General features: G+C 43.0%; 2 protein-coding genes across 2 annotated transcripts; both read left to right on the forward strand.

The window, feature by feature from the left end:
• Positions 1-377: 377 nt before the first annotated feature.
• LOC308515375 (nuclear nucleic acid-binding protein C1D-like) lies at positions 378-4,063 on the forward strand (the record flags this gene model as incomplete). The annotated part of the gene is made up of 2 exons (XM_081085993.1): positions 378-383; positions 3,635-4,063. The coding sequence occupies 2 exons, from the start codon at positions 378-380 to the stop codon at positions 4,061-4,063; spliced, it is 435 nt and encodes a 144-aa protein (XP_080942119.1).
• Positions 4,064-13,871: 9,808 nt separating this feature from the next.
• On the forward strand, positions 13,872-19,347 carry DPPA4 (developmental pluripotency associated 4; the record flags this gene model as incomplete). The annotated part of the gene is made up of 5 exons (XM_081085994.1): positions 13,872-14,052; positions 15,842-16,002; positions 16,086-16,136; positions 16,756-17,047; positions 19,148-19,347. The coding sequence occupies 5 exons, from the start codon at positions 13,872-13,874 to the stop codon at positions 19,345-19,347; spliced, it is 885 nt and encodes a 294-aa protein (XP_080942120.1).
• Between the last annotated feature and the right edge of the window lie 7,572 nt (positions 19,348-26,919).

Here is a 26,919-nt window from a genome sequence, read left to right on the forward strand (position 1 = left end):
ATTTCAGAAAGGAAGGGAAAAGGAGAGAGCAATGGAAACATCAATGAAGAGAGAGAACCATTGATCGGCTGCCTCCCGCAAGTCCTACCCGGAGGATCCAGTCCGCAGGGCTTTTACCAGGAATCCACGCTCAACCACTGAGCCAGGCAGCGGGCCATTCTCACTTTTAAAGTCTAAGTCCCCAACCCTACCCCCTTTTCTCCTTTATCCAAAATGACATATATACCCAATGTTGTCTCACTGTCTTTGGCATTTTCATGCTCATGTGAATTGCCCACACGCATGTATTAAACTTCAGATTTTCAAAGAATAAAATAAAAAAGGAAAGGCTTGCTAAACCCTACCCGGACGCGCCGGCACAGGGCAGTACGCCCACGATGACGGTGATGGGCAGCTAGTGCGGCGCTGCTGGGGCCCTTGCCAGCGGGCAGCGGGCTGGCGGGGGACCCACCCCAGTGGCGCGTGCTGGCGGGCTCCGGGGCCACGTGGCGAGGAGGATGCCAGGGGCGCCCGAGTGGGCGAATAGCCGCCCTGGCGGGTGCTCTTCTTCAGCGCAGACCAGTTCGCCAGCGAGGCGCTGCGGGGCTGCGTGCCGCCAGGTACCAGGGAGGAGTTTAGGCGCCCGGCTGCTGAGGGCGCCGAAGTCCAGGTCCTGAAGCCGCCCCGACGGGTTGGATTCCCGCTGGGAAAAGCAATGGCGCCAGAAGGGTGTGACAGATCTTGGCGAATCCGGGAGCGCTGACGGCGCGCCGCACCCGCTCGGGATGGTCGGGTCTACACACTCCACGCCTTGTCAATGCGCTCTCCGAGCGCTGCTGGCACCCGGCGGCGCCACGCCCAAGCCAGCGGCTCTGTGTACGTTACCTCCCTGCCATTTGCATGTAATGAAAGCCGAGCTGAGAGGATAAGTGAGATAAGCAATTCCCCAAAGTCAGCAGCTGAGCGGACTGGGGCTAGAAGGGGGGCAGACTTCAAAGTCCTCCCCTTTCAACTTCCTCCAGTCATATAATTTGTACCTCCAGTCCCTTGGGTTTAACAGGAGCAGGCATCCCTTGCACACCCATGTTTTATTCGTTTGCCTCCATCTCCTCCCTGGATACAGCCTAGTTTTCTGGGGCTGAAATGAGGACATAGTCTCCAAAACCAACTGTTTTCAAATGAATAAATTTATAAAAACTCTTGAGTATGCATTTAGGATTTCTAACATTTAACAAATCTTGGGGGTGGGGGGTTATCAATTTAAAAATGTGTTTATCTTCTCCTGTCAATCTGTCCCGGTAATTAGCCAGCCAGAAGAATTTAGAAGATGAGATAAAAAGCATGATCAATTTTTTAGCCCCCCACATGTGCTAGTGATGGACCTAGTGTTGTAGGCGGCAGAGCAGCACCAGGTGTATGACCAATGGGGTCAGACCAAACCTGGATTCAGCAACCTCAATACTTGGGTTCTGGCTAGGAAAGAGTTCAGAGTCCAGACCCAAACCGTAAGAGAACGTTTATACGGTAAATTACTGAGGTAGAAAAGTAATTCCTAGAAGAAATGGACTTAGGAAACAAGTTACAGAAGTAAAGGAAGGGCCCTTGGAGCTTGGGAGTGAGGAAGCTAAAGGTAAAGTGCCCCAGGCAGGGAGGCGGAGGGGAAGGAAAGGAAAAGGGACTGGTGTGCTCCAAGAGATTTTAGGGGAGGTCCCAGGGGATGATCTCAGTAGAATATTGAGCAGTTTTCCAGGTGTGTCCATTCAGGGTTGAGATCACTGACTGATTGGTGGGTACCAGGGTAGGGGGTCATTCAATGCATGGGCAACCGTGGCTGGTTTTGTTGCTTCTCTGGACCTGGAGCTGAAATGCAACTGAGGCATAGATGGTATCTCTATGGAGGAAAGGTCAGGGGGTCTAAACCAGCCTAACCAGCGATAAACTTGGGGAGAAAAAGTCATCCTGGGGGTGAGGTCCTACCCTGCAATTGATTGTCCATTGCTAAGCACCTGGGGCTTTCCACCCTCATGACCTTCTGTACCTAGCCCTTCAGCCTTGCTCTGCTCATGTTTGTCTTACTACCGATAACACTAGGATATACAATTGCTTTGGCACTTAGCACATATAGGAAGACCAGAAGATGGAAACCTAATAACCAAGTAATGCTTCTATTGGTGCACAGTGAATTGAGAAGAGTCTGGGGAGTAGGGAGAAGTAAAAAGGAGAGCATATTAGGTGAGATTTTCAAGGAATGTTATTGTTTTATACAACCATTCCAGTGCTTATGTATCATCACTTAGGCAGATTTGTAGGGCCTGAAGCTAATACAACTTTGGAAGTCTCTCTAAGAAAGAGAATATAGCTCTAGCCAGTTTGGCTCAGTGGATGGAGCATCAGCCTGCAGACTGAAGAGTTCCAGGTTGGGTTCAAGTCAAGGGCATATGCCTCAGTTGCAGGCTCCATCCCCAGCCCTGGTCAAGGCTCCAGTGGGAGGCAACGAATCGATGTGTCTCTCTCACATTGATGTTTCTCTGTCTCTCCCTCTCCTTCCACTCTCTCTGAAAATCAATGGGAAAATATACACAGGTGAGGATATTTCAACAAACACAAAAACAACAACAACAAAGAATATAGCCCTGGACATTGTGGCTCAATTGGTTTAGCGTCATCGGGTGTACCCAGAGGCCTGGGGTTCCACTCTCCTACCTCCCCACCCTGCCAGGGATGGGTTTCGGGCTCCATCCCTAGTAGAAGAGGGAGGGGGAGACATGCAGGAAGCAGCCAATCAATGTTTTTCTCTGTTCCGCTCCTTCTTTAAAATCAATAGAAACATATTTAAAGAAAAATATAAAATTATAAATGCAAAACTTCTAGAGACCTTGCCGGAAGCCGGTCCATCCTTGCTGCTTGACACAATCACTGCAGGGAAGAAACATCTGCACAGCATATGTTTCAAGGGACCCGGCATATATGGCATACTGTTCTTAATATGTTTGCTCCCCTTTTTAGTGCTATGTGTTTTAACCAAGGTCACCTCTCTGAGAAAGATTTTTCCCCAGGTGGGGATTTTTCCCTGAAGTTAGGGATTAACAAGACTAAGGAAGGGAGTAAAACCCCTTAACTAAGTGCCAGGCGGGCAATTAATCACTTTAACTACAAACAATCAGGTTTAAGCTACATAATCTTTACTTAGGATAATCTCCTTCAGTTACTTCCTTGTAGTTTAACAGAACAATAGAGCAGTGACCTTGGAATGGAGATAACAAACGCCCTAACCTTTGGAATAGAATGGGTAAGATTAAAATCAACTGGTATAAATACAGATGTAACAGGAGAATAAAGACAGAACCTGGCTGGAGAACCTGGCTAGGCTGCTGATCAACTGAACGCTGTCTCCCTGTCATTCCTTCTTTGCCAACTCTGTCCACACCTTTGGGAACCCCTGGACCTGCTGGGGCTGGACCCCAACAAGACCTCACAAGAATGGTCCGGAACAAGTGTAGTACCTGAAGCCTTAAACTTCAATAGCTTTATGGTAAATCTGCCTGAGTAGCAAGTCCTGTTCTTTAAAGTAAATGCCTAAGGACCTTCCCTAAGTGAGAATACAAGAAGTCAGAAGTCTGCAATTGGAAGAGGGCCAGCACCGACCATACAGTAGGTCATAATGGCAGAAGAAATTAATGAAGACTATCCAGCAGAAATCCATGAGTATTTATCAGCATTTGAGAATTCCATTGGTACTGTAGATGACATGCTGAAGACCATGATGTCTGTTTCTAGAAATGAGTTGTTGCAGAGGTTGGACCCACTTGAACAAGCAAAAGTGGATTTAGTTTCTGCTTACACATTAAATTCAATGTTTTGTGTTTATTTGGCAACTCAGGGAGTTAATCCTAAGGAACACCCAGTAAAGCAGGAATTGGAAAGAATCAGAGTGTACATGAACAGAGTCAAGGAAATAGCTGACAAGAAGAAGGCTGCCAAGTTGGACAAAGGTGCAGCTTCAAGATTCGTGAAAAATGCCCTCTGGGAACCAAAACCTAAAAATGCATCCAAAATTGCCAGTAAAGGAAAAAGTAAAAAATAACCTTTTGGTTTTGATGTACACATGTTCAAAAAGTACATCATTTTTATTGTTTAACACAAAATAGATGGTGATTATGTGGCAATGCACGGTTTAAAAGTATTCCTTATTGAATTCATATATAAAATTTACATTTGAATTTGTAATGCTAAGTACATTTGCCCCCAGAAAGATGAAGTTATCTTTATTGATTTTCCTATAGTGTACTGTGAGGTTTTTAACATTGTGGTATATTTTATATTTGTAGTTTACCATCTCTCTTGTCAGGACTCTTGTTTCCTAATATAGGTCAACCTTTCAAGTACTATTTTATAAGCAACTATGAAATTCAAGTTAAATGTTCTCTGTAAACATTTGTCCATTTTAAATGAATAATGACTTTATGAATAAATAAATAAATAAAGTAAATGCCTAAGGAAACTAGCAGTGTAATTCAATGACAATGTTTGATCACATTTTGGAATCTCTCCTACTATGAAATAATTAAGGACCAGAATCACATTTTCTTTTTCTTTTTCTTTTTTCTCCCCCAAACCACCTTTTTATCATTCTTGCCTAACACCTGATGGGAGGAAGGAGGAAAGTTGGGAGACAGTTTATAAAAACACAGGTTTGGCCCTGGTCAAGTAGCTCAATTGGACAGAGCATCGTTCCAGATATGCCAAGGTTCGGGTTCAATCTCTGGTCAGAACACATACAAGAATAAACCAAGCCCTAGCCGATTTGGCTCAGTGGGTAGAGCATCGGCCTGCAGACTGAAGGTTCCCAGGTTTGATTACTACCCAAGAGCACATGCCCGGGTTTAGGGCTTGATCCCTAGTGTGGGGCATGCAGGAGGCAGCTGATCAATGATTCTATCTCATCACCTGTGTTTCTTTCTCTCCCTTCCTCTATGAAATCAATAAAAATATATATTTTTTAAAAGAATCAACCAGCCCTAACCGGTTTGGCTCAGTGGATAGAGTGTTGGCTTGTGGACTGAAGAGTCCCAGGTTCGATTCCGGTCAAGGGCACGTACCTTGGATGCGGGCACATCCCCAGTAGGGAGTGTGCAGGATGCAGCTGATCGGTGTTTCTCTCTCATCGATGTTTCTAACTCTCTATCCCTCTCCTTTCCTCTCTGTAAAAAATCAATAAAATATATTTTTTAAAAACACAGGTGTTTTTGTTTGTTTATTGATGTTAGAAAAAGTGAGAGGCAGAGAAAAAAACGTGGATTAGGGATGGAACCCGTAACCCTGCCCTAACTGGGAATCAAACCCACCACCTTCTGGCGTATAGGGTATAACTCCAACCTCTGAGCCACACTGGACCAGGGTGATTTGTTGTTTTTTTCTTTCATGATATCATGTCTACCATCAACCTCAAATTCTTCCCTTTTTCACCAAAGTTATAAACTCACCTGAGGGCCCACTCACTTCTAGGTTTACTCTAACCAATTTATTAAAATAACCCCATAGAGAGTAATTATTTCCCACTATAAGAGATAACTAATAGGTAGATTATTATAAATTAGGTGTGTCGAATTCCAGTCGCCATAGCCATGATCAGGTCCACAGAGAGCAGGGTGGAGCAGACCCACAGAGGGAGCAGGAGCCAAGAGGCAGGAGGGTGTGCCCAGGCCACTGCTACTGGGAGACGGCCCCCAGCAGTCCCGCCTCTGCATGTGAGCTGCAGAGGAAACACCTTTTCTTACAGCTCTTTGGCTAAGCTCCCTGTACACCACTCTCAGTGTTCTTGGTAAGTTGGGTAATAAGAATCCAAGAAGGTGATCTAGGGTTTTTCCACCTCAATCCTGGAGGGCAAAACAAAGGTCCACTGCTGGAGGGGCTAAGAAATGTCATTTCCTGCCCTAGCCGGCTTGACTCAGTGGATAGAGCCTTGGCCTGCGGACCACAGGATCCAGGTTCGTTTCTGATCAAGGGCATGTACTTAGGTTTCAGGCCCCTCCCTGGCCTGGGCCCAGGTCAGGGCTCATGCAGGAGGCAACCAATCAAAGTGTCCCTCTCATATTGATTTTTCTCTCTGTCTTTCCCTCTCTCTTCCATGCTCTCTAAAAATCAATGAAAAAATATCTTCAGGTGAGGATAAGGAAGGAAGGAAGGAAGGAAGGAAGGAAGGAAGGAAGGAAGGAAAGAAGGAAGGAAGGAAGAAAGAAGAAAGAAAGAAAGAAAGAAAGAAAGAAAGAAAGAAAGAAAGAAAGATCATATCCTATGAAAGAGACATCTTGAAAATGCCTAAAGAAATTTGTCATTTTTTTGAGGTGAAGGGACTGGAGTCCATGTTGATGAAAACACCTTAGCGGCCAAAAGTGGCAGCAGCAGCGGTGTGATGGGGGTGGCACCTTCCCTTGATCAACCTGCAGAGGGAGGCCAGACTGAGGGCTCCCAGACTTTGAGAGGGAGCAGGCTGGGCTGAGGAGACGCCCCCCCCCCCACCCCCGCTCCCCCAGTGCATGAATTTCATGCACCAGTTCTCTAGTAAATAAATAAATGTGATACATCACATAAATAAAATGAAAAATAAAAATCACACGATCATAACAATAGATACAGAAAAAGCATTTGACTAAATCCAGTGCTCTTTTTGACAAAAACTCTCAGCAGCCAAAACCGGTTTGGCTCAGTGGATAGAGCATCAGCCTGTGGACTGAAGGGTCCCAGGTTCGATTCCGGTCAAGGGCATGTACCTCGGTTGCACACCCCCAGTGGGAGATGTGCAGAAGGCAGCTGATCGATGTTTCTCTCTCATCGATGTTTCTAACTCTCTATCTCTCTCCCTTCCTCTCTGTAAAAAATCAATAAAATATATTTAAAAAAAAAAAACTCTCAGCAAAGTGGGAAGAGAGGGATCATACCTCAACATAATAAAAGCCATATATGACAAACCTAGAGCGAACATCATTCTCAATGGGGAAAAACTGAAATCATTTCACCTAAGAACAGGAACAAGACAGGGATGCTTTCACCATTCTTATTCAACATAATACTAGAAGTCCTAGCCACAGCGAAGAAGAGATAAAAGGCATCCAAATTGGAAAAGAGGAAGCAAAACTGTCATTATTTGCAGATGACATGATATGGTACATAGAAAACCCTAAATACTCCATCAGGAAACTACTAAATTTAATAAATGAATTTGGGCTTGACCAGCATGGCTCAGTGGTTGAGCACTGACCTATGAACAAGGAGGTCACAATTCGATTCCCGGTCAGGGCACATGCCTGGGTTGTGGGCTCAATTCCAAGTCTGGGGTGTGCAGGACGCAGCCAATCAATGATTCTCTCTCATCGTTGATGTTTCTATCTCTCTCTCCCTCTCCTTTCCTCTCTGAAATCAATAAAAAAATTTTTTTTAAAAGACTGATTATTGGGTGGCTACATCTATGTTGGGTGAGAGATAGACTAGAGTACAGGTTCCCCTCCAATTGATCATCCATGTTTTGAGTAGAACAGTCTCCCATTAAGAAGGGATGTAGAAAAAAAAATCTCTAGCACATGCCAAATCATTAATTATAGTGTTTGATTAGGATGCTTGTTTTCTTAGTTTTTTCCCTTTCTAGGCATCCAGAGCTTTTTATATCTGGCCCATCATTTTTGCTTTTGGGGGGTCAGGAGGTCTGGGCTCAAAAGGAGGTTGTTATGGTGTCTAGAGATGGTGTTTCCTGAGTACAAGTAGGGCTGATTACTGCTAACCTGGTGGAGACAAACTGTTTTTACAAATTTTAGTATTACTGGGGCAAAAGCTAGAACAAGAATTATGAGAAATGTTCTGGTGGAAGGGAAGAGATATTAGTTTGGAGGGTTGTAGTCTAATATACCAAAATGAGATGAGATTTATTCTCTCTCTCTCTCTCCTTAAATTCTCATTTGAGAATATTTTTTCATTGATTTTTAGAAAGAGTGGGAGGGAGGGGAGAAACACAGAGAGAGAGAGAAATATCTATGTGAGAGAGACACAATGATTTGTTGCCTCCCGCACACACCCCAACCAATCGGGGATTGAGTCTGCAACCAAGATACATGCCCTTGACCAGAATTGAACCTAGGACCCTTCAGTCCATGGCTGACATTCTATCCACTGAACCAAACAAGCTATGGCAAAATGTATTCTCTTTCTTTCTTTTTTTCTTTTTTAAGATTATATATATTTCAGAGACAGAGAGGGAGAGATAGAAACATCAATGATAAGAAAGCCTGCAACCCAGGCATGTGCTCTGAACCGGGAATCAAATCATGATTTCCTGGTTCATAGGTCCATGCCCAACCAAGAGCCATGCCCCATGCCTGCTGGGCATGAGGTTTGCTATCTTAACTTCATTTGTCCTTGGATGAGGTTGACAAATGGCACTAATTGGATTTCTGCTCTCTGTCTCCCTGAGTAAGTAGATTTAAGCTTTTACCCTCTGGCTAGGGAGGAATAGTACAAATCTTACTCAAGTGTCCTTGGTTTAGGGAAGGTAGGATTTACTAGATGGCTATGGACTACTTGGCATCTAGATTTTCTAGATGGCTGCAAGCTGCTGTTTAACTATCTCAGTTTCCCTATTCTGCTTGTCCTGGCTTATTGGCCTGTGTCATCTATATAACTTTCTTTAAAAAAAAAATATGAACACTTCACAAATTTGGTTGTCATCCTTGCACAGGGACCTGCTAATCTCTGTATCTACATAACTTTCTTTTAACATTTCTCTTTACAAACCTTCTATAACTTTCACAAACCTTTCTACAACTTTATTTTTAAATTTATTATTATTATTATTATTGATTTCAGAGATGAAGGAAGAGGGAGAGAGATATAGCAACATCAATGATGAGAGAGAATCATTGATTAGCTGCCTCCTGCACGCCACCTACTGGGGATTGAGCACAGAACCTGCGCATGTGCCCTTGACTGGAATTGAACCTGGGACCCTTCAGTCCACAGGCCAATGCTCTACCCCAAGCATGTCAAACTCAAAGGCTAACTTGGGCCAAATAAACAAGGTTTAAGTTTATGTGGGCCATAAACAAACAAAAGCGTCAATTTTCATAGAAACGTAGGTTTATTTCGATAGAGACATGCTGAATACAAAGGGCTGAAATATATGAGTAATCATTAACATAAAATAATAGAACATTTTAATATAAATTAATATTTTTTCTTGAACATTAACATACCAGACACTGAATAACTGCACAAATTAATAAGCAAGCGTAACACAAGTAAACCTATTTTTCTTGTTCTTTGAAAGTGATATATTTCCTGTTGCACACATCAAACAAGGCAGTACAAGACTAATAACATGGCAATCAGCTGCTAACACATTTGCTGCTAGTATTAGTGGAGAGAAATGGTGTGCCTGCGCGTAAGGGAAATGAATGCAATACAATTATAGTAACCAGTCATTAGCAAAAGTTGTTCGTTATTAATAATTATGTGTAACAGATTATTGTAAAAATTAGGTCACAAAATTTTTATTAAAACGTTTTTTACATACTAGTACCGTTATATTGGCTGGGCTGCAAAAATATTTGTTGTGGGCCGCATGCGGCCCGTGGGCCGAGAGCTTGAATGCTTGATCTAGAGTCTAGATTCTAGACTCTTGCTTTCCTCTTTGGTACTTTGGGGCTTGCTCAGTTCACACCTACACTTCCTTCTCTACTCTTAACTCCCATTTACTTATTTCCTATGTCCACATATTTCTATACTGTGAGTAGATTATCACTTCCATCTGGGTAAAAAAATATCTCGTCTTCATCATTTTAGGGCAAGCAATGAGATATAGGAAAACAAAACAAGCTTTGTAATCTGACAAGGGAAGGTTTGAAACCCAACAGTCACTTGTTCTGAACATAGGAAATGTCCACTTATCCTTTTTTCAAAAAAAAATATTTTTATTGATTTCAGAGAGGAAGAGAGATAGAAGCATCAATGATGAGAGAGAATCATTGATTGGCTGCCTCCTCCATGCCCCACACTAGGGGTCGAGCCAGAAACTTGGGAATGTGCCCTGAGCAGGAATTGAACCAGGACCTCCTGGTTCATAGGTCAACGCTAAACCACTGAGCCATGCCAGCCCGGCCTTCGCGTATCCTTTGTCCCTGACAGTTTAGCAGTGAGGAGTGATCTGAGGAGGCCATTTTCAAACTTTTTGTAAGGAAAGAATTCTTGTTTGGGAGTCAATAGGTTAAGACCTCAAGCAGTAGAATCAGGCTGACCTAGACTTAATGAATTTTAAATGCTTATTGAACTTTTAAAACTATTAGTTGCTGACACATGGGAAGGTGTTTGTTATCATTAGTACAGAGGGGAAGCTGGAGGTTTTTGTGTGTGTTTTTAAAATTCTCACCTGAAGATATGTATTTTAGGGAGAGGAAGGGAGAGAGAGAGGGAGATCCATTGATGCAAGAAACATCCATCAATTGCCTCCTGTATGTGCCCCAACCAGGGATCCAACCCAAAACATGGGTATGTGCTCTGACCAGGAATGGAACCTGCCACCTTTCCATGGGATGACTGAAAAGACGGAGTTTTAATTGTTTAGTAACTTGCTTAAGAAAGAAGATGTTGCCTTAGCTGGTTTGGCTCAGTGGATAGAGCGTCGGCCTGCAGACTGAAGTTTCCTGGGTTTGATTCTGGTTAAGGAAGGGCACATGCGCGGGTTGCAGGCTTGATTCCCCAGTAGGGGGCGTGTAAGAGGCAGCTGATCAATGATTCTCTCTCATCGTTGATGTTTCTATCTCTCGCTCCCTCTCCCTTCCTCTCTGAAATCAATAAGAATATATTTATTTTTAAAAAGAAAGATGTTATGTAGTACATGAAGCCTTTTTTTGCTTTCTTCAAGCCACCAATCTGGCCCTGAAATTCAACTGCTTCTGCAAGTTCTGGCTTTAAACCCCTTCACTCCTATGGTTCAGAAGACTCCTTTTGTTTTTTCCCTGGAATTTTTCTGAAGTTTTAACTTCCCAAGATCTCCTGAGCCACACCTTAGATAATTATGTTAAAAAGCTCACCAAAAAAAAAAAAAAAAGGCCAGGAATGGTATTAATCCATTCATACCACGGTTCCCTCATAAATAAAAACACAGGTAGCATTCACAAATTGTGGGGGAGGGAGAAAAAGGAAGGAGGAAGGAGTTCCTTTGGTTGGCAGGAAGTAGGAGGAGACTTTTTAAAGCAATCTTGGGCCAGGGGCCATTTCAGCAGTAAAAACGTTTTCTTCGTCAGTCTTGAATTCTTTTCTGAGTATGGAAAATGCAAAAGGCAAGAAGGTAAGGATATTTTAGTGGCTTTGTTTTGTCTTTTTGTGTTACACTCTCACTATCAGTGCGTTAATTCTTTTATTTATTTATTTTTTTGGTAAAAGAACATTTATTGGGTAAATTACAGAGGTAGAAAAAGTAATTCCTAGAAGAAATGGGTTTAGCAAACAAGTTTTAGAGGTAAAGGAGAGTGAGGAAGCTGATGGTAAGGTGCCTGGAGCAGGGAGAGGGAGGGGGGAAAGGAAAGTCTATGATTGAAGCCTGCTATGTTGGAGTGAGGAAATAAATAAGAAATGAGTTGGCTGTTTTTGGTTTTAAAGAGATGCTTTATCCTGTCGAAATGATCAGGTATCAGGGCTAGAAGGAAATGGTAATGGAAGAAAAAGAGAGGTGAGGAAAAGACTTTAGAAAGAGGCGGTTGACTAAGGCTGGGGTAAAAATGAGATCCTAACCTAAACCAAAGGTGCTGTGTCTGAGCTGGTCTTTGCCTGGGGTTGTTCGAGCCAAGACATATTAGAAGCCTTACATACTGGTGAGCACTGCAGACAGAAACTAAAGGTGGGAGAGGCTTTGAGGTTAGTACTGTGGGGGCTAAAAAATATATTTTCCCTCCTACCTTCTAAGTTCTTCTGTCTGGGCTAATCAAATTAGTGGAGACAGATTAACAGGAGAAAATAAAGTTTTAATACATGCACCCGGGCAATTCACTTGGGTGTGAAAATTCCCGAAGGCGGTGAGGTAACATTGCCATTTTGGACGAAATAGCAAAGGGTGTGTGGTGGGAGGAGGGGGGAGGGAGATCTCCATGAAGCAGTTTCTCTGTCTGAAGCTCTTGGGGCTGAGGGGGTCAAAGGTTCTTTCCGGTGCTTGCTTTGGCAGCACATATACTAAAATTGGAATGATACAGAGATTAGCATGATCCCTGCGCAAGGATGACACACAAATTCGTGAAGTGTTCCATATATGTGTAAGTTCTTTCTGAGACTTGTTTCGTAATAAACAGCTTAAAATCAATATCCCAAAAAGGCAGCCTCAGGGTGGCCAAAGTTGGTTTCTTTCAGTACAGCAGAATTGAACAACTCTGCCAAGAAACCTGATTGATCACTCTTGGGATCTCTTCCTAGAACTGGGTCATTTTTGCCCTCTCAATTTTAAGATTTTTGTGAGGCCCAAAAGTGAGCATTTTGTGAAAGAGCTTTGCAAATGTAACATTTGAATATGAATGTTAAACTGCTATAGAGTTGTAAAAATGCCATACAAATGTTAATTTGTCCAGTACTCCCACCTGGATGGATGATAGAAAGGCTTTAGATTTGGGAGCAAATTGACCTTAGATTTAATTTTATCTAAAATACTGTGTGCCCTTAATTTTATAACCTTAGTTATCAATACCTGGTAGAAGATAGAGGCTCAACAGAGGTCAGTTTCTCTTCCTCCGTATCACCCAACATTATCATCCCCACTGTTCTCTTGTTTCTTTTGATTCAATTAACCAATGAGTATTGAGTGCCTATAATGAAAAGTAAAGAAATTCTACTCTGGTGGGGCTTACAATCAAATGGAGTAACAAGCACTGATCATATAACAAGCAAATGTAAAATTGCAACTGACAAGTGGTGGAATGAGGAAATAATGTAGATTTGCCATGGTCTGTAAAGGCTAAAAAGGATTACCAGGTGAATTGGAACTGGAAGTGAGAGTCCAAAAGAGTAAGTTTTAAAATGTAAATAGAACAGGGTGGGAGTGGAGCTGAGGGAAATCTCTTTATTTTTATTTATCAATTCTTTTTTTTTTTTTTTTAAATCCTCACCCAAGGATCTTTTTCCATTGATTTTTTTAGAGAGAGGGAAAGGCAGACATATCTGATGTGAAGGAAACGCATCCATTGGTTGCCTCCTACACGCACCCCAACCAGAGCCTGGGCCGGGGAGGAGGTACTTGCCCTTGACTGGAATAGAACCTGGGACCCTTTGGTCTGTAGGCCGACACTCTATCCACTGAGCCAAGCGGGCTAGGATAGGGAAATCTCTTTAGGTCAAAGTAACTGTGCTGGGAAGGAAAGGAATGCTGAGGCTGAAAATTGGGGCAATGGAGAGTAGTAGAAAAAAAATACTGAAATGGAAAATAGGCTGATATGTTGTATTAAGGGCATTTGATTATCTTGATATTTTCCTGCTAAGAACAATAATGGATGTATAGCATCTCTATGGGAAACATTGTTTTGGAAGAGGTCAAGAATAAAGAAATAAGGTGGGCAGGGGGTGGAAATCTTCCCGGTGAGACATAAGGATAATGTGGGTGACATAAGGGCTTCCTCCAAAGCAGAGCATAATTTTCTCTATTTTATTTGTATCTATATTTTGTGTCTTTTCTCGTACATTCAAATTGGCCTTCTCCCATTTCTCCATCATTGTTTTGCTGCCTTATACATAAACCTGAGCATTAAGATGATACCCAGAGAATACACGCTGCCAGCGGAGTTCAATGGCCTTCAGTGACGGTCTTGGTGTCTTGGGTGTGGATGACCTTAAGGCAGATAATGTGATGTGGTGGGTCAGACGCCAGAGGAATGACTGGCTGGCTCTTCTATCCCCAGCAGAAGTCCCCAAAGAAGTCAGGGGAGCGGCAAAAAGCTCCAAAATCCCAACCAGTACCAACTGAAGAGAAACATGGGGCTGCTGGCGAACCAAGTGAACAAAGAACCTCAGGGGTGGAGACCAAACGGAAAAGATCTAAGAAAGATGACAAAGGTAAGAGGTGCACTGCCCCTCAAATCCCATTTCCTTGGTTTAAGCCTGAGGAACTTTTCTGGAAAAGGAAATGTATGTTTGTCCTCTCCTCTGCAAGCCATATGCTTCCTTGGAAGCCTGGCTTACAGCTCACCTCCCTGAAGCCTTCTTTCAGTCACCTCTTAAAACTTATTACTTCCTGTCCCCAAACTCCCACAGTACATTTGGTTCTAATGATCATTTTGCTTCCACTCTGACTAGGAGAAAATTCTGAGATGTCCTCAATTACAGTCGCCCGAGTGGTAGCGAGAGACAGAACTGTGGGTCTGTTGATGTCCAGAGGCCAGCTAAGAAAGGACTGCTCACATTCTGTCTGGTTGGAGCTTGGATTAAATTCCCGGTCGTATTTCTACAGATTATTTTAGCCAAGCACCATCACACTCCACCGGCCACCGCTGTGTCTTTACGTGTGGGCTTTCTGACTCGAGGCCTATCCCAGTCCTGGCCCCCTTCACTCTCTCCCACCCCCTTGCCTTGCCGATGGCTAATGTAAATTCTTGCAAGTGGCTGTACACCTTTCTTCCCCCTCCCTGCTTCTTAATGTATACAAACACTTGTAAACTCCCAAGTCGATGGACATGTTTGTCTTTTCCACCTAGCCAAGCTGCTGGTGGTTTGGACTTCATGTCCCAAGACCTGTCTCCTTTTTAGCTAGCATTTCTGGCTCAATGAAACCTTTCTTTAAAAAAAGACTTTCGACCATGGAAATTAAAATGTTTGTTTTAACTAGCTGCTTGGAGTGAAGGACCTCGATGTGCAATGACTTGGGGCAGACCGATGCAGGTTTGAAATTACATTCTTGAAATTCACCCTGGCCAGTTTGGCTCAGTGGATAGAGCGTCAGCCTGCAGGCTGAAGGGTCCCGGGTTCAATTCCGGTCAAGGGCACATTCTTCGGTTGCAGGCTCCCAGCCCTGATTGGGGTACGTGCGGGAGGCAACCAATCGATGTGTCTCTCTCACATCGATGTTTCTCTGTCTCTCTCCTCTCATCCTCTCCCACTCTGTCTAAAAATCAGTGGAAATATATCCTCGGGTGAGGATTTAAAAAAAAATAACATTCTTGAAACTCCACTTCCTATTTTAAAAATCGAGGGTAATATCTGCTAGGCTGAGACAGGGGTGGAAGTTCAGTTGTAATTTATACATAATGATTGGGTAAAACTTCCAAACTATACCCAGCGAGTAACATGGACTCAGTAAATGCTAGTGATTATTAGTGTAGATATAATTGTGTCTGTTCTGGAGCTGTGTTCTCTAAGTCCTTTCCTAACTGGTGTGTGCGGGGTGTAGCAGGAGAGGAGGCCTGTGTGCCAGGACAGCAGTGCTGCCCTGATGGGGTGGGCCGGCAGATCTGTGGGTAACAGGGGTTGTGCAGCACTTTGCTGAATGGTTTCACTGTTTTGCGAGAGGACAAGGCATCACTGCATATTTATGATCGCAGGTCTAAAACTTCCCTCATTTCCCTGGATTGGAAGGACTATCTCTAAGCAACCTCCTTGGAATCTGTGGGTTAAGGAGCTCACAAGTGTGTGTGAGGAGTGGGGAGTTTTAGGAATTAAAAACTGGGGAACTCAGAAGTGTTAAGTCTTAGGTGTGAGGTCTGTGCCTTTGAGGTTTTGTGGTCTTGGGTAAATCATTTAACTGTACACTGGGGACTGTACTATGATAACTAAAAGTGTCTGTACTTTTGACATTTTAAAGGGTCACGTAAGAGTTAATTATTAATAATTTTATCCCATTCTCCTTCAGCTTCTTGTCCACAAAAGATGGCACAGGAAAATAAAAGAGTAAGAATTCACAAGAAGATACCGATTCCTCCGCTGCCCCTTCACTTGCCACCAGTTAACCTGATTCACCGAGACGTCGTGAGGGCTTGGTGCCAGCAATTAAAGCTGAGCACCAGCGGCCAGGTGAGGGCCCAGGCTGTTAGTGCGGCTGGAAGGAAGCATGGGAACCTTGATCTAATTATTAACTCATTTTTCTCTTGTCTTAGAAATGGGAAACATATAATAGGCTGCGTGCATATGCTTACCCTAATCAAAAGGTGAGTAATTTGTAAGAAATTTGGTAGAATGGAAGCTTCAGGTCTCATCCCTAATTACCTATTTTAGTATGAATAAGTAGTAAAAGAATTGCCCTAGCCCTTCTTTCCCCCTCCACTCCTAAAAAGGCACAACATCCCTGTCCTCAGGTTTCACTAACTCTGCAAAGAATAATAAAAATGATGCTGCACTTCTTTTCTTTTCTTTTTTTCTTTTTTTTGATATGTTTTTATTGGTTGGAGAGAGAAGTATCAAGCTGTGCCTCCTGCACGTGCCCCAACCAGGGATCAAACTCGAAACCTGGGTACATGCCCTGACCAGGAACTGAACCATCAACCTTGTAAGACACACTAGCCTGGGTGAGGCTGCATTTATTTTATTTTATTTCAGACAGTAAGGGAGCGGGAGATAGAAACATCAATGATGAGAGAGAATCATTGATTGGCTGCCTCCTGCACGCCCCCCCGATTGGGGATGGAACCCACAACCCGGGCATGTGCCCTGACCAGTAATTGAACCATGACCTCCTGGTTCATAGGTCAATGCTCAACCACTAAGCCACACCAACTGGGCGAGGCTGCACTTCTGATAACACTTTAATCTCTCCAATTCTACTTGTAGGCTATTCCTGTCAAACCAGAGGAGGCAAAGATATTGACATTATCACAAAGGAAATTGAAGATGCAAAAGGGGGAAATGAGTCTGGACAGTTTTGGTCTTCCTGAACTGACTGGTCCCCTAGTGGGGGGTCCTGCTCCTGATGGGGGTGCTACTGCTCTCCTGGAGGGAATGGACAATATTTTCGTGACAACTTCCACCCCGGATGATGTGTTTGCCTCCTGGAGCAGAATTGCAGCCACTACTGGGAAGTCTAGGAAGATGGAGAATGTGAGGTCGCCACAGGAGGCCTCTGGTAAGCCCCATATCAAAGCTGGTTCTGGTTCAGAGCCAGAGGAAATAAGTTTAATTGATATTATTATCTAATGGCTTTTTTGTTGTTGTTAATCCTCACCCAAGGACATATTTTTTCAGAGAGTGGAAGGGAACCAGACTGACAGAGAGAAATATCGATGTGAGAGAGACATCAATTGGTTGCCTCCTGCACAAGCTTGGACTAGGGCTGGGGATCAAGCCTGCAACCAAGATACATACCCTTGACCAGAATTGAACTTAGACCCTTCTTCAGTCTGCAGGCTTATGCTCTACCCACTAAGCCAAACCGGCTAGGGAGTTTAATTGATATCAATTTCAATTTAGGGCATATCTAAATGACCTAAAGGGCTAATGATTTCTGCCATCATCCCTAGTTTCTGATTCAAGGCCTGAGAATGTGCATTTCTGGCAATTTTCTCAGCACTGCTGAGGATGCTAGTCAGGGGACCACCACTCTGAGAACCACTGCTCTAAATTACTGGTGTCATCACAAAGGGATGGCAATCTGTTTGAATTAATTTATTTCCTCTTTAAGGAATTAGAGCATAACTGTTTTTGGCTCAGTGGATAGTGCGTCAGCCTACAGACCAAAGGATCCTGGGTTTGGTTCTGGTCAAGGGCACGTACCTCAGTTGCAGGCTTCTCCCAGGCCATGGTCAGGGTGTGCAGGAGGCAACCAGTTTATGTGTTCCTCTCACATCAATATTTCTGATAATTCTCTCTCTTTCCCTTTCTCCTCCACTGTCTCTAAAAATCAATGGAAAAAATGTCTTCCCGTGAGGATTTTTAAAAAAAGAAAGAAAGAAGGGCAGGCTCTAAAATCAACTGCCTGAGCTGAAGCCCTGGGTCTTCTAACATCCATTAAATGAGAAACACTGATAGATTGTTGCAGCTTGTTTCCAGTTTTCACACCATAAAATGGGCTAAGAATATAATGCCTACCTCATACTTTTGTAAGAATTATAGAAGGGCCGAAACCGGTTTGGCTCAGTGGATAGAGCGTCGGCCTGCAGACTGAAAGGTCCCAGGTTCGATTCCGGTCAAGGGCATGTACCTGGGTTGTGGGCATATCCCCAGTGGGAGATGTGCAGGAGGCAGCTGATCGATGTTTCTCTCTCATCGATGTTTCTAACTCTCTATCTCTCTCCCTTCCTCTCTGTAAAAAATCAATAAAATATATTTTAAAAAAAAAGAATTATAGAAGATATAATTAAGGAGGATCATAAACTGGTGAGCTCAACAAACTGCCTATTGAAGTATTCACACCCTTGGACCTATTTCATGAAGGCCATTCCAGACCTCTCTGGGTTAGTTTTTTGGTGGGGGGGTGGGGGGTTAGTCTTTCTGTTGAAGGAAACCAGAATGCGTCACCTACAAATATAACTCTTTGACATAAAGAAATTTATTTTGAGGTGAAGGCAATTAAACTCAGAAAAAAACCCTTCCCCTTTTCTGCCTAAAGGGAGGACGACATAAATTCTCCTTTTGCCAGAGACGCTCTTGTCAACTGAGAGATGGTACCAGAGGAACCTGTGAGCAACCTTACTCTGTTAGTGTCCTCCCATGTATTTACCTCCCCACAGTTCACCACCCTTTGGGGCCTAAAACTGCTTTCCTTTGTCCTGTCATTTCTCCACAAACATATTGTTCTTTGTAGAAGATGTCATACAAGATGGAATTCTAAGCCGCCATTTCGAGTCCAGTTTTGTTGTGTTTTCTCCTACCTGGCATGCACTTCATGCATTAATAAAGTGTTTTTCTCTTATTAATCTGTCTTCTTTTTAGAATCCCAGCTGAAAGCCTAAGATTTGTAGAGGTAAAGTTTTGCCTCCCCAGCACCACCATCTACCCACTTGCAGCTTATACCACTTCCAACTATAGTTTTTGTTTCTTTTTAAAGTTATAACAGGAACTGTCTCGCATTATTTTCTAAAGGGAACAGGATACAGCAGGTCAAGTTAGAATTCCAGGGTTCATATCTCAAGAGCTAGCACTTGAGAAAGAATCAAAGACCAGGATGCAATTTTTGAACATGATTTGGTCTTGCTCTGTTCATACTTACCTCTTTTTCCTTCCCCAGGTTACAAGTGGTGTGTGGTCCATGGACAGAGTCTCCCTGCAGACACAGAGAGTTGGGTTCAGCTACAGTTTTATGCTGGGCAAGCCTGGGTCCCTGAGAAACCGGGGCAAGTGTGTGCACTCTTCTTGATACCTTCTTGCAACTTTCCACCCCCAGACCTGGAGGATAATATGCTGTGCCCCAAATGCATTCATAGGTAATTACCTAGTTCTTTTCTACAAACTAAAAGTGGGCCCTTGGGTTTTAGTTGAGGGAGACAAGAGATGCATGTTTCTTCGTCTTCATTAGCCCTGTATTCCAAGCAAAAGTTATCAGTAAAGAATTTCAAGAAAATTATCACCCATTAGTATTTTCCTAGGAAAAAACATTTATGTCCATTTCGAGATCCATAATTTTAGAGAAACACACATGTATAATTACTATATTACAAATATATGCACTACACAGAAATAATGACTCCAAAAAACCCCCCATTTTTCTTTAAGTAGCCTACAGTCTAATGGGGATGATTGGTTTGTAAACGTCTGTAAACATTTGATGCCATGTGGTGACTGGCATAAAAGAAAGAGATTTATTTATTAATGTAAGGGAAGAACTGACTAGATGAAAAGCAGTAAGGTCCGTTTTCAGTATGGGGATCAGAGCCGAGGCTGTGAAGGAACTTAGGACAACATAGAATTGAAAGTAGTTCATTGTGACAGAATATTGCAGGAAATAAGTCTCCATTTTCTATTACAACATACGCATGATAATGCCTATCTAAAGATATTGTAAAAAAAAAATGAGTAAACAAGAAAAATGTACACTTGCAGTTGGGGGGAGGACAAGGAGTTGAGTCAAGCAGCTCATCCCTAGGAGATGGGCCACTGAAGGGTTTTAAGCAGGTACATGGACTGAGGCTTACATTCCAAAGAGGATGGGGTGTACGAACTATTGGAAGAAATCTCGTAGGGAAATTCCACCTTTCATATGTTTAATGGGCCTGCCACTTCCTATAGGTGCCAAAAAAAAAAAATCTTCTTCTAGATAATTATCTGATGGTTGTTTAGATATTCCTAAAGGTAATAGTTGCAGTGGAGCTCAGAATAGTGCTTCAAGGAACAGCAGTATTGGGGGAACATGTTAAAGGAGGCGGAAAAGAAACGAGAAAAGCTGGAATATGAAGTTAATGGGGAGAGTGCCTGGGGAAACTTTCCTAATTCCAAGTGAAGCTTGAAGAAGGTACACATAATGTACTTGTTTAGATGATATAAGAGATTCAAAGCAGTAAAGGATATAGAAAATTTGGTGTTGGTTGAATCAGGGGAGGAAAGAAGTAGAGACTGCAATTGGAGATATTTTCTGAAAGTACAAATGGAGAAGTGGCATAATGGGATGCTTACGGGGAATTTTCATCAGGGACAGGGAAGATGGGGAGAAAAGAATCCCTCTGGTGCAGCCCAGTCATGGCTCCTAAGGATCTATACCTCCCCCCGCTTTGGTGTCATGGTTACTGAACACCAGAGATCCAGCACAGCTGGTAGAGGATAGCAGTCTGAAGGGGGGCGTCTCAGGCCAGACTCCCCCTTCACCATCTAGGAGTGGCAGCCCCTGGGACCTGGCACAGGAAGTGTACGCTTGTCTTTTCCCCTTCTGGCTGTCCTCTTCCTGCCACAATTCTATGCCAATGAAGTTAAATACAATTGAGGTCATTTATGTTGGATAGCTTTACTGACATACTGGGACCATGGGAAATGGTAAAAACAATCCCTCGGGAGGCTTCTTCTGCCCAAGGCTGCACAGAACAGGAAAGTGATAGAGACATAACTGGCTGAAGTTGCCATTCCTAGGGGACCTGGCCATGCGCTTTCCACCCCCATCCTAAAGTTTAAGGACAATTTTACTGGTATTCCAGCACTGGGTTTCTTGACATTTCTTGTTTGGATTTTTAAAGATGACGATCATTTCATTTGCTTTATAGGAATAAGGTATTAGCGAGAAGCTTCCATTGCCAAGAAAAAGGGTACGGCTACGATTGTAATTAATAGCGTAGAAAGGTGACTACAATCAACTCCATGGTGCCACTGACAGCAACTCTGGGCTGGCTGCTTGACACCCTCCAGGCTGCACGCTCCCTGCTCACAGGGCCCAGACCGGTGGGGAGCAGATGTTACTCTCAGACTACCAACAGTGCCTGCTGCTTCGTCTGCTGGGATACAGCTATGTTTTAAAATAGACATGCACTTCACAAACTATCATTCATTGCAGTGAAGATGCAAAAGTCACTCACACCGTCCAACGATGACCTGTCTGGAACAGAAGTGACTCCACTTCTGTTCTTTCACGGTGGGAGCCTGCACTGAGCCTCACGGGGGGAGTGGAGAAACAGCTGTCTGTGCTCCTTCACTAAACTCCTGCCTCAGAATTGTGTCCCTTCCCAAAAAACGTTCTTAATATTCAAAACATTTTGCGAAGTTGTCTTAACTTGGGATTTCTGTAGTGTGTCTCTGGGATGAAAACACGGGCACTCGGGCCAGTATCATTTCCAGTTGTAACTGGTTTGTATATTTTTGCTTTTTAAATATGACCAAGGTTACTTCTGAGTCATAAATATCTAGTATGCTTAAATTCCATATGTAAAGTAATTCATCTGCTGTTTCAGGAACTTTGTTGTGTGCAAATTATTGTTAATGTTCTTAACTCGGTAGGATTAAGCCAAAAGGCATGATTTTGTTTCAGTGTAATAAATAAGATACACTTTATTTCTTATTAGTATATGCATGTTATTTTGTTTTCTTTTTTTAACATTTCCCTTTTTACATTGGATTGCTCAAGTTTCTATTTTATTTCCTTCCTCTCTTTATTAATTTGGGAATTTTACTTTGCTTTCCAGTTCTGTTTATAGACAGTTCCCTGTCCCTAACCTATTAAAATAAACTTAAAATTCTCTTTGCATAAATCCTATCACTAAGATTGTTTAGTTACCCCTCCTCACTGCCCCTGGCAGAATAAAATCTAGTCACATTCCCCAATCCTCCATAAAATTCACAAACCTCCCCAAAATTACTATAAAGTTTTAACTATTACCCCCTTCATTGTCTCTGTCCCAAGCTCTTAGAATGTTTCAAGGAAGAGACAAATTTAAGTTATATACTCTATAACTCCATGGCAAAGGGGCCTTGTGGTATGGTCTGGATGCGGGATGCGGGGGGGGGGGGGGGGGGGGTGGCAAGAGAAGAGCCATTTTTCCCATTTGGAAATTAAAATTAACAGCCACAAAAATATGTCTGTGCCCATAAGCACATGTGTGGTGTGTTTGTGTGTGTGTGTAATATGAGGTGCAATAGAAATCGGGCCAGCCCTCCAAATTTTCCTTGGCTCCAAAGGGCCATAAAAGACTACGAGTTGGTGCTGAAGTAACAGCTCTGGAGTCCACCAAAGTCCTGCCAAGACATTGCTGACTGAGGCAAAGGAACCTGCATGTAGAAAGTCTGAACTCACTGACAGGAAGCAAAAGTGGAAGTGACCACATCTTCAAAGATCCCCCAACCCTAGAGAGCAGAGGTGGAAAGGAGAAGAAAGAAGGGGGAAATTTTTGTTGTTAATCCTCACCCAAAGGTATTTTTCCATTAATTTTTAGAAAGAGTAGAAGGGGGAAAAGATGAAAGTGGAAGGGAAGGGGAGAGACAGAAGGAAAAATGTGGATGTGAAAGAGAGACATCAACTGATTGCCTCCTGCAGGATGGCGAGGTATATGCCCTTGGCCAAAATCGAACCCAGGACACTTCAGTCCACGAGCTGATGCTCTACCCACTGAGCCAAACCAGTTAGGGCAAAAACTTATTTTTCTTTATTTTTATTTTTTTGTTAATCCTCATCCATTGATTTTTAGAGAGAGGAGAAACATCAATGTGTCTATTGGTTGCCTCCTACAGGCACTGCAACCAAACCTGCAACCAAGGTACATGCCCTTGACTGGAATCAAACCCAGGACCCTTCAGTCCATCGGCCAATGCTCTAGCCACTGAGGCAGAATGGCCAGGGCAAAACTCATGTTTCTTTAGAAGCGAAGTTGTTTTGACACAACTATAGACATCTTCATTCTTCATTTGTTGTCATTGATAAGCAGTCAGCAGCCCAACAGCTAAAGGGGCTTATCTATAAAATAATAGCCTAATATACTAAGTGTCCAGTAGGCCGGTCGGCTGTTCAACCAATTAAAAAGTAATATGCTAATGATACACTAAGGCTGCTCAACCGCTTGCTATCATGTGCACTGACCACCAGGGGGCAGATGCTCCAACCGGTAGGTTAGCTTACTGCTGGGGTCCAGCTGATCCAGACTGATCAAGATAGGCCAGGCCAACCTCTGGAGCCCTCCTGTGGTCCCTCTCCAGCTGGCCAACCTCCCACATCCCTCCCCGGCCCTGATCCTGCACCCTCTTGCAATCCAGGCTGAGGGACCCCCACCCCCACCCCGGCAAGTGCACAAATTTCATGCACCAGGCCTCAACTGGATAAATACAAGTGGAGACTTCTTCCCCCTCCCCTCCCAAGTGCACAAATTTCATGCACCAGGCCTCTACTGGATAAATACAAGTGGAGAAGCAACTCTGGCAAGGGGACATTTAGACTGAATGTTTAGAATTTATGAGGACTATCTGAGAGTTTAGATTTGGACAAAATGACTCTTCCCTAACCTAAAAACCTCTACAAAGGCTCTTTGGGCATCTCTCATTTCACATAGATGGTAGTGGGTGATAAACCATCCCAGAATCCAGGTGAAAGACATCAGCCTGCCTATTATACTGAAGTCTTCATTCCCTAGCAACATGCTCTAGCAACAAGGAACTTTTACTTTTGTGCTGGCAGCTGGAAAGCCAGCTCTAACCTGGATGCCATCTCTCCGAAGTGCCTTCTAGCATAAAAAGACACCTCATATTAAATGTGTGTCTAAATTAATTGTAATTTCCACAGAGAACCCAGGCTAAATACTAGTAAATTGCTGGCAAAGACAATTCAGTTTCTGAGCATAACTTTTGCTGGCCCTTGAAACACTAGACAAAGCAAAACACTGTTGTTCCATGATTCAGACGAGTTTTTTTTTTTCCTTCAAAAGAAAAAAAACAAAAAGCAAAAATGCCCATTTATTCTCAGTCAGAAGGTTAAGATTTGTAACTATTGCTCTAAAGTAGAAATTAGTTCAATAGTCCTTTTAAGTGGGAATTTCTTGAAATGGAGAATGCGGCCAAAGTTGGGAACACCTTTCAGTGCAATTTCATTTTGCTCCCCAGAAAACTAAAGAACTCAGTAGCAGTCCCTTCCATTTGGAAGTGAGACTGAATCATCGTTGCCAAACTGTTTCTCAGAATCCTAGGGCTCTGCAGATGTCTTATGAGTTTTATTTCCCAACTAGAGTCATTCCACTTTGACCTGTTATGTATTGGTGCTCCATAAACATTTACCCTTTAGAATATGTTCCTCTAATTATTTTTTTAAAGGATTTTGAAAATATAATACATTCGCAAATATTTGAAATAGGTAATGCATTTTTCTTTCAGAACCCTGTTATTGAAATAAATATTAAAATGCAAGTATTCATAAACAATTTTTCTTTATTATTAATATATCTACCCTACAGCCTAGATTATTATTATTTTAAATATATTTTTATTGACTTCAGAGAGGAAGGGAGAGGGAGAGAGACAGAAACATCAATGACGGGGGAGAATCATTGATCTGCTGCCTCCTGCCTGCCCCACACTGGGGATTGAGACCACAACCCAGGCATGCACTCTGACTGGGAATCTAACCATGACCTCCTGGATTATGGGTTGTTGCTCAACCACCAAACCACACCGGCCAGACCTAGGTTATTTTTTAAAAAAATAGCTTTACATCCTGCTTTTGAGCTTTTAGGTATATACTGAAGCCCCAAACTTAAGTTTGTGTAATACAACTTAGAGAAATTTGTTGCACCTAATGAAGAGCCTTATCATCCAGGCGCTATGCTGAGAATGAAGAGAATGAAGATGACTTTGCTAACTCAAAAGAGTGTCATGGACTGGTAAGAGAGTCACGTGAATCTGTAATCAGTGTTTGCACCACTCCTCTAGCAGCAGCGCTGATAGGGGCTTCTACTCAAAAGGGGGTTAGGTGGGATGAGGAAGACAGGAAGAAGCTGTAGCAAACCTGAATAGCCAGCATTCAGTCACAGCGTAGAAGGTCCCTGGGACCTTCATTTTCAGGGGTTCTAAAGGCTGGGCGTTTAGGCAAGGTCTTGGGATAGAATCAATAGAATATTCATTGGCTTTATGCTGATATACCAAAACGAGATTTATTCTTTTAATTTGTCCTTGGGTGTGGTTGGCAAATGGGACTTAATTGGATTTTTGTTATCTGTCTCCCTGAGTAGGGCGATTTAAGCTATTTACCCTCTGGTTGGGGAGGAGAGGGCAAACCATTTACTCTTAAGTGTCCTTGGTTTAGGGAAGATAGGATTTACTTGATGGATACAAACTGCATTTATTTATTATTTTTTATATATATATATATTTTATTGATTTTTCACAGAGAGGAAGAGAGGAATAGAGAGTTAGAAACATCGATCAGCTGCCTCCTGCACTCCCCCTACTGGGGATGTGCCCGCAACCAAGGTACATGCCCTAGACGGGAATCAAACCCGGGACCCTTGAGTTTGCAGGCCGACGCTCTATCCACTGAGCAGACCGGTCAGGGCCAAACTGCATTTAATATCTGTCTCAGCTTCCCCATTCCACTTGTCCTGAAATTTTCCTAGCTTCTTACTTTTCTATAATACTGCTGGATATTTGTCAACCTGGATGTTTTGATAATATTAAATAATTATTTAAAATTATTTTTAGCCGGAACCGGTTTGGCTCAGTGGATAAAGCGTCAGCCTGCCGACTGAGAGGTCCCAGGTTCGATTCCGGTCAAGGGCATGTACCTGGGATGCGGGCACATCCCCAGTGGGGGATGTGCAAGAGGCAGCTGATCGATGTTTCTCTCTCATCGATGTTTCTAACTCTCTCTATCTCTCTCCCTTCCTCTCTGTGAAAAATTAATAAAATATATTTTAAAAAAAATTATTTTTAGATACTGCACTGGTCAGTGAGTTCAAAGGTTAGAGCATTGGCCCATGCACTGAAAGGTCTCAGGTTCAATTTTTGGTCAAGGGCACATACCTGGTTTGCAGGTTCAATCTCTGACCCAGTCGGAGCACATTCAGGTGGCAACTGATCAATGTGTCTCTCTCACATCAGTGTTTCTCTTTCTCTCTCTCTCCCTCCCCCCTTCCCCTTCTACCTCCTTTCCACTCTCTCTAAACATCAATGGAGAAAATATCCTCAGGTGAGGATTAAACAAAAAATAAAATTATTTATTTATTTTTATTTATTTATTTTTTTAATCCTTACCCGAGTATATTTTTCCATTGATTTTTTTAAAAAAATATATTTTATTGATTTTTTACAGAGATAGAGAGTTAGAAACATCGATCAGCTGCCTCCTGCACATCTCCTACTGGGGATGTGCCCGCAACCCAGATACATGCCCTTGACCGGAATCAAACCTGGGACCTTTCAGTCTGCAGGCCGACGCTCTATCCACTGAGCCAAACCAGTTTCGGCTCCATTGATTTTTTGAGAGAGTAGAAGAGAGGGAAAAGACAGAGATAAATATCCATGTGAGAGAAACACATCTATTAGCTGCCTCCGGAATGAGCCCTGACCAGGGCCCGGGCTGAGAAGGAGCCTGCAACTGAGGTATATGGC

Source organism: Myotis nattereri (genome assembly GCF_964212035.1).
Source record: "Myotis nattereri genome assembly, chromosome: 3".
Taxonomy (NCBI): Eukaryota; Metazoa; Chordata; class Mammalia; order Chiroptera; family Vespertilionidae; genus Myotis; species Myotis nattereri.